This window comes from Chrysochloris asiatica, unplaced genomic scaffold (genome assembly GCF_000296735.1).
Source record: "Chrysochloris asiatica unplaced genomic scaffold, ChrAsi1.0 scaffold00005, whole genome shotgun sequence".
In the NCBI taxonomy this organism is placed as follows: domain Eukaryota; kingdom Metazoa; phylum Chordata; class Mammalia; order Afrosoricida; family Chrysochloridae; genus Chrysochloris; species Chrysochloris asiatica.
Window position 1 is genome coordinate 4,108,281 of NW_006408523.1, and position 14,164 is coordinate 4,122,444.

Here is a 14,164-nt window from a genome sequence, read left to right on the forward strand (position 1 = left end):
CTCATTTTCCGGCATTATATCTGACAGTGTTTCTCTGCTATTCATAAGGTTTTCAGTGACTAACTATTTGGAAATAGTTCACCACTCTTTCTTCCTAGTCTGTCTTCCTCTGGAAGCTCATCTGAAACCTGTCCACCATGGGTGCCCCTGCTGGTATTTAAAATACTGGTGGTATAGCTTTATGGACTAAGTATTGGGCCTCAAATCTCAAAGTCAGCAGTTCAAACCCTATTCGGGGTCACGGAGTCAGTTTGTTGTTGCTGTTTTTGGTTTTAGGATGGCACGTCAAGTTCCTCCTGCCTTCCTGGGAAGGGACAAATATTGGGGTCCTCCAGAAAATAGAACCAACAGATTTTGTATCCTAGGGGGCTCCAAAAAGTGTGTGGGAAAAGGTTCCATTGTCTTTTCACTTCATTTTCCCAGAAATGTTTTGAAACCTTGGTGTGGCGCTGTGGGATAAACACTGGACTGCTCATCAGTAAAACTGGCAGTTTCAAACCCACCTGCAGATGTCAGCCAAGAAGGCCCTACAGAGCAGTTTCCTTTGTTACACACAGGGGGCGCCATGAAGCCAAGTTGAATCAACAGCTCACCACAAGAGCAGAGAGACTTATTTTAAGGGTTTGGCTCTTGCTCCTGTGAGGACAGGTACACTGGAAATGACAGGTGTCAATAATTTCAAGGAAAACTCCCATTATCTTTTCATTCATTTTCCCATGTGCTTTTTTGAAATCCCCTGGTAGTGTAGAGGATAACGAGCTAGGCTACTAACTGCGAGGTCGGCAGTTCAAATCTACCAGTGGGAACCCACTTGGTGGTATCCAACCACCAAGGCCACCACCATTGTATGGTACAGTCTTGAGATAGTTTGTTTTTCTCTGGATAACCTCTGGGTTTGCTCTGGAGGCCCCCACCCCACCCCACCCACATTATAAAGGGCCATCACTTTGACTCACAGTGTTGTGTTTTTGTAAAGTGCTGTCGAGTTGGTTCTGACTCATAGCAACCCTGGTATGGGGTTTCCTAAGATTTCATTCTTCACTGAGCAGAAAGCCTCATCTTTCTCCCACAGAGTGGCTGGTGGGCTCGAACCGTGCACCTTGTGGTTCACAATCCAGTGCTTATCGTTTGAAGCCACTGTGTTCCAGAACACTGGGTTCAGCAGAACACCTCACAGCTCTGTCTAGGTTTGTCAGCAGCCAGTTTGACACATAAGCCACCCATCACCACGTGACTCCCCACTTAGTCTAGATTTGGGGGTTTTGTCTCTGATTTATTCTTCCTCTCCTCACTTGTACGATGGGTACAAGTGAGGACTCTCCTCCTCTGGATTTCTGTGTTGCCTTTCAGGTTTCCCTCTACTCCAGAGCTCCAGCTCCACACACCTTCACTGAGTGCTCCTGGTATTGTTGTTAAGTGCCATTGAGTCGATTCCGACCCATAGCAACCCCGTATAGGGTTTCCGGGGAGCGGCTGGTGGGTTTGAACTACTGGCCTTGCAATCCAGCGCATTATTCTTCAGTGCCACATTGTTAAGTGCCATCGAGTCAGTTCCGACCCATAGAGACCCTGAATCAGGTTTCTGAGGAGCAGATGATGGGTTTGAACTTTATCTTATAGCACCACATCAGAACTTTAGCTATGAGCAAAAGACAGACTTTTTTAGGTTACAATGACTCAGAATGTTTAGTGCGTGTGTTGATGAGGGGCTTCAAAAAGTTTGTGGGAAAAAATCCATTGTCTTTTAATTCAAATTTTTCCACAGAACTTTTTGAAGCCCTTTTAAGAAGTATATTTATATTTGTTGATTTAACAAAACATTTAGCAATTCAACATCATTTAATTAATGATGTTCCTCATAGCATGTAACACTCACCACTGAGTTCTAAATACCTCCTACATGCTTCACCCAAGTTCAGAGCCTCCTAAGCAATCCTTCTTAGGATCCTCCTTCTCTCTTACCTAGAAAGGAGTAGCTAGCCAGTCAATTCTGGCCTGTGGTGCCCTCACGTGGATCAGCACAGAACTGCACTTCACAGAGTTCTCAGTGGTTGAATTTTTTTTTGAAAGAAGATTGCCAGACCTTTCTTCTGGATGCCTCTGGGTAGACTGGAATCACCAAGCACAGTAACCATCTGCGACCCTCAGGAGCTCCCCTCCCACTCCCGATGACCACACATCAGCTTTGGTCTTTATACATTTGCCCACCTTAGATAAGAGCCCAGGTGGTACAGTGAGTTAAGCGTTGGGCTGCTGTAAGCTTCAAAGTTGGTGGTTCAAACCCACCAGCAGCTCTACAGGGGAAAGATGAGGCTGTCTGCTCCTGTAAAGATTTACATTCTCGGAAACCCTGTGGGGTAGTTTTATTCTGTCCTCTAGGATTGCTATAAATGAGAGGCTATGCAATAGCCGTGGGTCAGCGTACGGGTGTTAAGAGACACGTTTCTGCTAATCACAGTACTAATTTTTTCTAATCCAATTAATGTCAATTGCCTTAAACATTTACTTCTATCTCTGAGTAAAATAGATTTACTGGAGGACTCCCGGAGACTGCTGCTCTGAAATACTCTTTAAACCATGGATAGAAACTAGCCTCTGTGGTAATAGCTAAGTAACAGATTGACTTACAAAACGAAGGCTATTCCTGGTGAGACCTGTGCTCCATGAGACCAAACAGTCAATGACTTTACAACAAAAATGAGAGGGGGGGCAGGGAAACTAGATGAATTTAAGGAGAACAACCAGAATGGAAATTATGAGACTATTCACTCAAGCATTGTGAAGAATGCAATCAACGTCACTAAACAACTGGTGTAGAAATGGTTGAATGGAAGACTAGACTGCTGTGTAAACCTTCCCCAAAAATAGCAATAAAACATTGTTAGGAGAAAAAAAATCAGACCCAGGGCTCCTGCGTCAGGGGCCATGATTCACCTAGGGTGGGCCAAGGACTCTGTGTTTTCAGCACATACCTAGGCTTTGATACCTCTGGGCAGTTTTGGGTTTGAGTCAGAAGCCCGCATTCACATTCCCAGGCTCTCTCCAAGTAACTGAATGCCCTTGGACAAGTTGCTTGAACTCTCTGAGGCTCGGACCTTCTCAGCTTCAAGGGTTTTCTGTGAGTACACCTCCCTCCGCATGAAGCTGTCTGCTCCCATAAAGATTTACAGCCTCGGAAACCCTGTACAGGGTTTCTATGAGTTGGAGCCAACTCCACGGCACATAATAGTAGCATGCTTTCCATGAGGGGACCCAGGTTAACACCCCTCTATTGTCCGTGGAGGCTTGGGTGCTGTTCCTGAACATGTTTCAGCAGACCTTTCAGTTAAGACTAGGAAGAATGGCTTGGTGAGCTCTTGAAAATCAGCCAGTGGCAATCCTTTGGGTCACAGTGGTCATGGGGATGTAGCGCTGAGAAGCATTTTGTTCTTTTTACATGGGGTCACCATGAGTCCAAGAAGCAACAACAACGTCAACAAGAGAGACAAGAAGACAGTTTATAAACTCGGGCGCACTGTTTAAGTTAACTCTGATGACCTAACTATGGATGTTAGCGTTGCTTTGGTGAAATCCTTTTGAGACAAGGCCAGTCCTCAAAAACAATGTTCTACATTCTACTTTGCTGAGTAGCAACAGGGGTCTTAAAAGTTCGTGAACAAATGGCCATCTAAGGTGCAAGAGGAACCAAGAGTGATGAAAATCAAAGACCCGTGAAACTATCTGTCCAGTCGACTGATGATCATACGACCATCAGTCTCCACGACCCTGAGACCAGAAGAACTAGATGGTGCCCAGCCACCACAGCCAACCACTCTGAAAGGGATCACAACAGGAAGTCCTGGGTAGAGTGGTAGGAAAATATGGAACAAAGCTCAAAATCGTAAGAAATACAGGCTTACTCTTTGGAGAGAGACTGGTGGAATGTTATCTTAGTCCCCCTTCAGGTCTAGAAATGAACTCACCCCTGTGGCTTGATTTTCATTCAACCAGCCAGGTCTCTAAGGGAAACAAAGACACTGGGGAAGCATGCACATCTCAGAATATTCAGTCATTTGAGATCAAAAGGGCAGCATTGACCCACGGACAGAGCTCAGAAGAGTTAGGGAAGGAGGAGGAATGGAAACAGGCAGCCCAGGGAGGAAGCAGGATGAGTGATGTCACATTGTGGGGACTGCAGTCAGTGAGCTGAAACAAAATGTGTGTGAATTGTTGAGTGGAAACCGTATCTGCTCCGTAAACCTTCACATCATTCACAGTAATCATGATAATAACCTTTTAATTAAAAATGAAATCAATCCTTTTGATGCTTGTTAACCAGTGGTTTTGTTGTTGTTGTTAGGAGCCATGTATACATTGACCCAGGACCGGGCAGTGTTTTGTTCTGTTGTGTGTAGGGTCACTATGAATTGGTACCAACTCGATGACACTTAACAACAGCAACACCATGTATACATTGGGCTGGTAACTGTAAGGTTGTCGGTTCAAACCCACCAGTCACTGTACAGGAGAAAGATGTAGTCTTGGACCCTTAGAAGCAGTTCTAATCAGTCCTGTTGTTGCTGTTGTGGTGGTGGTTAAGTGCCGTCGAGTCTGTTCTGACTCATAGCGCCCCTGTGTAAGGTTTCTGAGGAGCGGCTGATGGGTTTGAATGGCCGACCTTGTGGTCAGCAGTCCAGAGCTTTTCCTGTCGCTCCACCCAGGGACTCATACAGGGTTGCTGTGAGGGTCGGTGGCAGTGGGTTTGGCTGTAGTTGTACCCAGTGTTTTCAAAGCCCGCTCCCGTCTCCCCCCAGCCTTCAACACAGCAAAATGCGAGAAACTGCAGAAGGAGAAGGAGGAACTGGAGAAGCGGTTCGAGGAGGAGGTGGCGCGTCTGCGAGGACAGCAGCAGGCCGAGCTCCGGGCCCTGGAGGACAGGCTGCAGCTGCAGTTTGAGGCCGAGGGGGCACGTCTGCAGGAGGAGCACCAGGGTCAGCTGCTGAGGATCAGGTGTCAGTATGAAGAGCAGGTCAGTCTAGGTTCCATGCCACTGGGGTGGGGACACACATGTGGACATGGAGCCGCTGCTTCAACCAGAAGCCCTTGTTCAGTCTGTTCCATAGGTGGGTTTTCTTTCAAGTTCACTCTTAGCCCGCCAACCTTCTTTTCCTCTCTCCTCCTCCTTTCTCCCCTTCAGCCACTTTAGGCCTCCATCGCTCCGGGTCTGGGAATGCTCTCCCTCCAGACACTCCATGGCTCCCACTTTCCCTCCCTTCAAGACTTATCTCCAACTGTCACCTTGTCAGTGCGTGAGGGCTTCCTTCCTTTCTTGCTCTTTTAATTTCTTTTGATGTTGTTGTTGAGAATATGCACAGCAAAACACACACCATTTCAACCATCTGTGTATGTACAACTCACTGACACAGACTCTGTTTTTAGAATTGTATACCCATTCTTGCTCTCCTTTTCTGAGCTGGGCTTCCCTATTGATTTAAACTCACTGCCTTCTAAGCTTCCATTCGAATCGTTAAAGTTGCGGTGGTCACACTCAATCCCCTCCTACCTCTGAAAACCACCAAAGAATGTCTATTTCAGTGTGAAACCTTTTGGCAGGCTTTTGACAATGATATATATCTTATTTGTTACGTGTGTTCCATGAGGGTTGCTCTTGCTGGTTTATTTGGACTCACAGTGACCTATGTTAAAGAGGAGACTGGCCCCCAAAGGGCAATCTTTTCAGGCTGTAACCTTTGTAGGAACAGATCCACAGGTCTTTCTCCCACAGAATAACCAGTGGATTTGAACCACCAACCTTTAGGTTAGAGCCAAGTGCTAAAGCATTGCATCACCAGCCTTCCCTTAAGGGTAGAGATAATAATAAACAAATATATATATATGAGAGGGATTCAGAAAGTTTGTGGAAAAATTCTATTGTCTTTTAATTCAATTTTTCTACCAACTTTTTGAAGCCTTCATTTGTATCTAGCACTAGCTATGTACCAGGGACTGTTCTAAGGACTTTGGAGGGACTAATTCATTTAATCCTCACAGTTTTCCTATGTGATAAGGATCATGATTATCCCCATTGTACAGATGAGTAAATTGAGGTGCAGAGGTTAAATAATTTGCCAGATTACAGCGAAAACTCAGGACTGAGCCTACTCGCACATGTCTGTGGACTTGTTGCGTAGCTTTAGAACCTGGAGGCATGTCTGCGCAGAGTGGGTCCTCAGTATTTATTTGTTGAATGAAAGCATGAATACCTCTCAGTGATTCAAACCCACTAGCAGCTCTGTGGGAGAAAGATGAGACAATCTGCTCCCATAAAGACTGACCATCTCTGAAATCCCAGGGAGCACTTCTACTCAGCCTTGTGGGGTCACTGTGAGTCGGAATCCACCCAGCAGCAGTGGGTTGAGTGGCTTGGTCAGATTTAAGGGCAGTAGTTTTACTGGAAGTAGACAACCCATCATGAAATAACGAGAGACCTATTCCCAGGTAGGAAGCAGTGAAGGCTCCGTGGTAGAACTCTCACCTTCCATGTAGGAGAGCCAGGTTGCAGTTCAAACTTCGTGCACAGCCAAAACCTGTCTGTCAGTGGAGGTTTATGTGTCACTGTGATACTGAACTGATTTCAGTGGAACTTCCAGATGAAAGAGTAGGAAGAAAGGCCTGGCAGTTGTCCACAGAGTGAAGAACCTATGGATCACAACAGTCTGATTCCAACCACTCATAGTAAGCAGCATGGGGCTGCTCAACACCAGATCACAACAGCAATTCCAGGGAGACGGTCAGTATGGAAGCAGGCGGGAGCCGGGTGTGTCTGCCCCTGCCCCAGGCAGCTGTGAGCTCTGACCAGAGTCCAGACAAATGGGACAGTGAGCCAGCCATACTTATAGAAGTCCTATCTCTGCCTCGATCTCTTCCATTCTCTCAAAATCCCCAAATCTCTGATGTATGAATCCCCAACTTCTCATGTGATGCCATCAAGTTGATTCCAACTCTTAGCGATTCCATGTGGTCCCATAGAGCCCTATAGGGTTTTCTAGACTGTCATCTTGACAGGAAGAGACCAGTCTTGTTTTGTCTCCCTTGGAGCTGTTGATGGGTTCAAACTAGCTATCTTTTTTATTAGCAGCCAGGTGCTTAGCCATTGTGCCACCAGGGCACCCAAACTGTGTCGCTGAGTCAGCTATGACATATAATGACCCTGAAGGGCACAGAAGAACTGCTCCAGAGAGTTTCAGAGACTGTAAATGTTTATAGAAGCAGACTGCCATATGGAGCAGCTGGTGGATTTGAACCACCAACCTCGTGGTTGCAACACAACTCACTGCGCCCCCCAGAGCTCTTTCTGTGTATTATACGGCCTGGGTTATTGACATGAGTGGAGAGAGCTCTCTAATTCTTCAACAACTTAGATGAGTTCTGAGTGACCCTTAGCTGCCATAGACATTGAGGGGGTTTTTCCATCTAGATACCCCAGACTGCAGCGTCTCCCACAGATGGTTGAATCCTAAGAGATCCAGGAGAAAGAGCAGAAGACTTTGTTATAAGAAGTCAGGCTGTTACCATTCAAATCTCTTCTATTACATCACTTTGTAATTTACAAAGCTTCTGCTATCAGCGTCTTATGTTCTCTTTACTTTTCTAAGAGGTCAGCAAAACCAGATCGTATCATGTACACAAGGAGGTTTTAGGGGACACCGGATAGGACACAGCTAACATTATCTGCTGGTGTCAACATACAGCATCCCGAGCATCGGAGAGCTCCTTGTATAAGAAGACCTTTACATATGCTGTCATGGTTTTGTCATGGTCCCTGTGCACACTTCCAAGGAGCCCTAGTGGCATAACAGGTTAAGAGTTGATCTTACTAACTGCAAGATCAGCAGTTCGAATCCACCATCCACTTCATGGGAAAAAAGGAGGCTGTCTGCTCTCGTAAAGATTCACAGCCTCAGCAATGCGATACAGGGTCCCTGTGAGCCGGATTCCTTCTGATGAACATGAGTGTTAATAGAGACCATCTTGTCTACCGCCCTGCACTGTAAGCTCCACGCCCCAGAAAGCTCGCGCTCACGCTCACTAGTCACATGAAACGTGACCTGCAGGGCCCTCAGAATCTCTGTAGGTGGAGCTGCCCTGCCCCTTGGTGGGCTGTATGTGCCCATACCAGCTGCCATCCACTCAACTACAACCCCTGGGGCCCCCATGTGTGTCAGACCAGAACTCTGCTCCATGGGGTGTCCAATGCCTGACTTTTCAAAAGGAGGTTGCCAGGCATTTCTTCTGAGGCACCTCTGGGTGGATGCAAACCTCCAACTTTTGGGTTAGTAGCCAGTGTGTTAAGTGTTCACACCATCCATTTGGGCTGCAGAGGGGATGGAGTAGGACTGGCAGCTTGGCATGATCATCGATATCAAAGGTATGGTCGCAGGGACAGAAAGAAAACAGAGTCCTTGTTTAAAAGGCAAGGCATGAAGAACGTACAGGAGGAGAGGAAGCATCCAATGGGGTGCTGCATCTGGGATGGGGTAATGTGAGGTTAATCGGATTTGGGTGTAATGAGTAAAGCCAGAGCAATGTAAACCACATACATCTTCCTTCTAAATGTAAGTCTGAGAGAATTCCCAGAATTCCAGGTGGCTAAATGAAGGGTTGTTTGTACCCATCAGAAAGCATGAGTGTGCTCAGCCGGACAGCCCAGCTGAACCTCCAGCAGCCACGGGAGGGGGGCGATTTAGAGGGAACAGCCGGCGTCTCCAACAGCTGGGGGAGGGGGCCATTACAGGGGGAACAGCCAGAGTCTCCAGCAGCCGCGGGCGGGGGGCATTACAGAGGGAACAGCCGGCGTGTCCGGAAGCTGGAGGAGGGGACATTACAGGGGGAACAGCCGGAGTCTCCAGTAGCTGGGGAGAGGCCTCTTGCAGAAGGCCCAGCTGCTTTCCCAGAAGTCTGGCTTGACCTCGCCCCCCTACAGCCCTGCACAGGGTGGGGGACAGCAGGGTGGGGCTATTAAGAGGAGAACCACCCTGAGTCTGAAATAGGGTGCTGCCATACTTCAAATGACCTTGTGTTCCTCTTGGCTCAACTTGTCTGAACCCCCTAACTTGTCATGGAAGTGTTCTGGGGGCTCTCAAGCTGACAGCTCTCCTTGTTGGGTGCCATGGAGTAGATTTCAATTCATAGTGACCCCTGAGAACTGCCCCACAGCGTTTCCCAGACGGCCATCTTTATAGGAATCGATGGCCAAGTCTTCCTCCCGAAAAGCCACTAGGTAGATTCAAACTGCAAATCTTTTGGTTAACCTTCGAGCGCATAAACATTGCACCACCAAGAAGAAAAACATGTTGCCAATGAGTCGATTTCGATCCGTGGCGGCCTATAGGATTGAACAGACTGCTTCCTAGGGTTTCCAGTGTTGTGGTTTTACCCTACACTACTCTGTAGGATAAGCCCTGGACTGTGAACTGGAAGGTCATCGGTTTGAGACACCAGCCACTCTGCGAGAGAAAGTGAAGCTTTCTGCTTCCACGAAGATTTATAGCCTCGGAGACCCTATACAGGGTGGTTATGAGTCAGAACTACGGCGCTTCACAGCAGCAATCTTTACAAAGTAGATTACGCCATCTTTCGTCTCAGTAGCGGCTTTTCGTTAGCAGCCGAGAACTTAACCATTGCAACGCTAGGAAGTTATCAGACAACAAAAAGTTGTTGTTGGGTCCATTCCGATTCATAACAGCCTGTTAGGACCGAGTAGAACTGCCCCAAAGCTGTGTAGGATCAGCACTGGACGGCTAGCCACAAGGCGGGCGGTTCAAACTCACCAGCTGCTCCTCAGAAACCCTATACAGGGTGGCTACGAGTCAGAACCAACTCGACGACGGCACTTTGCAACAGCAATCACAATCAGGAATGGCCAGAAGATAAAAGGGAACCATTGCAAGTGGCCATTTTTGCAAACGGTTTCTCCTAATGATGTTTCTGTTTACTTAATGAAAGTCTTGTGTCATAGGACGGAGACACCAGGCAATAATGCCCATGAATGGCAATCTGGTGTTGGTGTTCTGTACCACTGAGTGAATTCCAGCTCTAGTGACCACTGAGTGAATTCCAGCTCTAGTGACCCTGTAGGACAGAATAGAACTGCCCTGTGGGATTTCCAAAGCTGTCGTCTTTACGGGCCCGACTGCCTCACCTGCCTGCCATGGAGGCGTTGGGTGGATTTGAACATCAGTCTTTCGGTTAACAGTCCAGTGCTTAACCACTGTGCTACCAAGGCTCCTTAAACCAAACAATAGTTTGTTATTGTTGTAAGTGAACTTGAACCACCAACCTTGCAGTCCAGCGCATCAACCCGCAGCGCCACATGAGAACTCCAATCCAAACAACACACACACACACACACACACACAATATTTCAACCAAACCTGCTTCCATTGAGACAATTCTAACTCAAAATTCCCTTATGGGACAGAGTGGAACTGTGCTATAGGGTGCCCTAGGCTGCCATCTTTAAGTTTATGGTTCCTTAGCGTAGTGGTTACGAATCAGGCTGTGAACTTCACGGTCAGCAGTTCAAAACTACCAGCTGTTCCGCAGGAGAAAGATGAGGCTTTCTGCTCCTGTAAAGATTTACAGTCTCGGAAATCCTGTGAAGGGTCGCAGTGATTCGGAACCAACTCCACGGCACATGACAACAACAACAACAAGCCAGAAGACACCTGTGGTCTTTATAGGAGCACGTGACTAGGTTGCCTTCCGGTTAGCAGCCAAGCTAGTAGCAGTTGAAGCAACAGAGCTCCCAGTAGGAATCCACCCCATTGAAAATGAAACCGACCTTACATCCACTTCATAGGGATCTTCCTTCCTGTGTCCTGGGGGGTGCCCTCCCTCCTTCCAGATCACAGCCACCTTCAGCCACACAGTGAATCGTCCCCAGAGAAATGAGGGGTCCCTCAAGGGGCTGAGTAAGACCAACTAGCACCCCCAAAGGACCTCCTCTTAGAGCTGCAGGCCCTGGACTTAGTGTGTGGGTCAGTGTTCTGAAAATCGCAAGTTTTAACTGAATTTGTAGATTAAGTGGCTTGTAAGACAAGGCAAAACAATGTCAAATTTCAATTCAGATCATGGCCGGTAGTAAGGGTTAAGTATGGTTGGTGAGACTTTGGTTTCAGGGGGGTGTTTGTGTGCACCTGTGTGTGTTTATGTGTATCTGTATGTTTTCATGTGTGTGCTTAGGAGTTCTGGTATGGTGCTGTAGGATGAACATTTGGCTGCTGACCATGAGGTTGGCAGTTCAAACCCACCAGCTGCTCTTTGGAAACCCTATACAGGGTCACTGTTAGAACTGACTCGACAACACTTAACAGTAGCAACGATGTGTGTGCTTTACATGTGTATGTGTGTGTGGACTTTGTCACAGTGTAAAATGGTATGTTTCTTTACAATGGGTCATTGATGAAGAAGTTGGAAGAGCAATGCTGCGGTTTGTCAAAAAAAAACAAAACCCAATGCCACCCTGGTGACCTATATAGGACAGAGAAAACTGCTGAAGGTTTCCCAGATTGTTCATCTTTATGGGAGCAAACAGTCTCATTTTCCCCCTGGTGAGTTTAGCTTAACCCACTGTGCCTCAGGGATAGATAATTTTACATGGTTATTCCTCTAGGTCTAGTCATACAAGTAGAAATTCGCCACCACCTCAACCAACAGAAACTGTAAATCAGGCTGTTGTTGTTAAGTGCCATTGAGTCTGTTCTGATGCATGGTGACCGTGTATTGGGTTTCCGGCACTCTAAATCTTTGTGGGAGCAGAAAGCAGGACACATAAACATGGAAGATCCTAGACAATGCACTAGTCATTAGTAATCTCCCAGACAGGCCTTTCTGGCCAGGGACAGTTACAGGGGGAGGGGATGTCTCTGTAGTTGATAACCCTACCACTGGAAATTCAGACGGGGCCAGGCCCCAGCCCAGCACTTAGATGGTAGATCTTCACCAGGAATGCCCCATTGAGTGGCTGGAGGTCCAGTTCCAGTCTAGAGGGAATGTTGAGGTGTTGAAAGCTGGTCCTCCTGTGAGCTCTGGGAGGTTGGTTTGAGAGGGCTTTACCTTTGGAATCAGATACAGGTGGGAGCGACCCCCTTGGCTCTGTCGTTTACTGAGGCTTGGGCCATACATTTCAAGCCTCTCTAAACTACCAGTCCATCATGGGTAAAATGTAGATTAAAATTATCTACTACAGAAGGTTGCTTGATGGGTTAAGAGGCTCCCATCCCAAGGAGATCTGGTAGCGCTGTCTGTGGGTTACACATTGGGCTACTAGCTGCAAGATTGGAGATTTGAAACCACCAGCTGCTTCTCGGGGGAACCATGTGGCAGTCTGTTTCCATAAAGCTTTGGAAGCCCTCTGGAGCAGTTCCACCCTGTCCTATAGGGGTCACTGTGAGTCCGAACCAGCTCAATGGGGAAAGGATGAGAGTGGGAGTTCAGCAGCCAGGCCCTAACTGTCAGAAAGTGATCCAGTGGCCACCATCCACCCATTCACATGGCAAACAACCTGGTTGTAGCGCGCACACTCACACTCACACACACTCTGCCACTTTGTTACCAAACCTTGGCCCCCCCAGCCTTGGTCCCAGGCTCCGTCCAGTCAGCAGGTAGATTTACAAACCAAGGGAACAGTTGTAGGTAGGATGCTCTGAGCCTCGAGCCTCAGGCCAGGTCCCTGCACACCATTAACTGTGGCTCTCTTCCAGGTGGAAGACATCACCGCCAGCCATGAGGCTGCCCTCCTAGAGATGGAAAACAACCACACGGTCACCATCACAATCTTGCAGGATGACCACGACCACAAAGTCCAGGGTAAGGCTCCTCCCAGATGCCCCTCAGCCCTTCCTGGAGCAGAAGCAAAGGAGAGTGGTGTCCGGAGCACCCACCTCCCTCCTCTCTGACTTTATCCCCTTTCCACTCCATCCCTTCTTCCCTCCTTGTGGTTAACTCAGAAAGAAGACATTCAAATGTTTATCAAGGTAACTTCTGTCCTCCAAGGCAGCCATCCTCAATCTTGCTTCATACTTAAAATCCCTAAGGAGCTTTAAACAAAAGTACCACTGCCTGCCTGGTCCCCTTACACCTCCACCCACCCCTAGGGATTCGGATTTCATTGCTGTGAGTGCTTCTTTGATGATTCTAACTAGCGTGCTCCTAAATTTGGGGACCACCGTCTCAAACTGGGTGTAGATGGAAGTCTCCGCTATGTTTGGTTTTGTAGCCTTTTAAGATGAGATGGCAATCCCCCAGCTTGGGTCCTCTTTTTGCACACTGATGTTCTTGGCAGAGCTACCATAGCACAGAAATTCACCTTCCCTCATTGGCTTGGTGGCTGAAGCTGAGTTTCAGCATCTTTTTTTTGACCTTCTTGTAACTTTGAATCGTCTTTGTCTACTTCGGGGTTTTATGCAGGCAATAATAATAATGACAGTATTAACTAAGTACTAATAAAATTTGAATGGATTCCTGGTGTGGCGCTGTAAGATCAGCACTGGACTGGAAACCACAAGGTTGGCAGTTCAAACCCACCAGCTGCTCCTCGGAAACTCTACACAGGGTCACTATGAGTCAAAACTGACTCAGCGGCACTTAACAATGACAACAACAATAGGGTTTTAAAGGAGCTCTGGTAGCATATTTGATTACAAGTTGGGCTGCTAACCGCATGTAAGCAGTTCAATTCTACCAGCCACTCTACAGGAGAAAGATAAGGAGAAAGCTTTCTGCTCCTGTAAAGATTTATTGTTTTGGAAACCCTATACAGGATCTCTATGAATCGGAACAAGACCCCTGGTGTGGTGCTGTAGGATCAGCACTGCTCCGCTGACCACAAGGTTGGCAGTTCAAACTCACCAGCTGCTTCTTGGAAACCCTATACTGGGTTACTATGTATCAGAATCAACTGGATGGCACTTAACAACAACAACATACAAGTATATAATGACACAATAGATGACAGCCTAGGAAACCCTGTGGGGCAATTCTCCTCTGTTACACCAGGGGGTGCTGTGAGTGGATGATCTATAAGAGTATATATGAGAATATAGTGACACAATAGATGATAGCCTAGGAAACTCTGTGGGGTAGTTCTCCTCTGTTACACCAGGGGGCGCTGTGAGTGGATGAT

The 14,164-nt window shown here is 47.4% G+C and overlaps 1 protein-coding gene across 1 annotated transcript in view; it reads left to right on the plus strand.

The window, feature by feature from the left end:
- The window catches only part of MTUS2 (microtubule associated tumor suppressor candidate 2), a 321,539-nt gene that overhangs the window by 293,356 nt on the left and 14,019 nt on the right, over positions 1-14,164 (plus strand). Inside the window, exons 8-9 of the mRNA XM_006831945.1 lie at positions 4,794-5,008; positions 12,744-12,849. Coding sequence (XP_006832008.1) covers positions 4,794-5,008; positions 12,744-12,849 — 321 coding nt within the window. The remainder of the gene's footprint in view (positions 1-4,793; positions 5,009-12,743; positions 12,850-14,164) is intronic.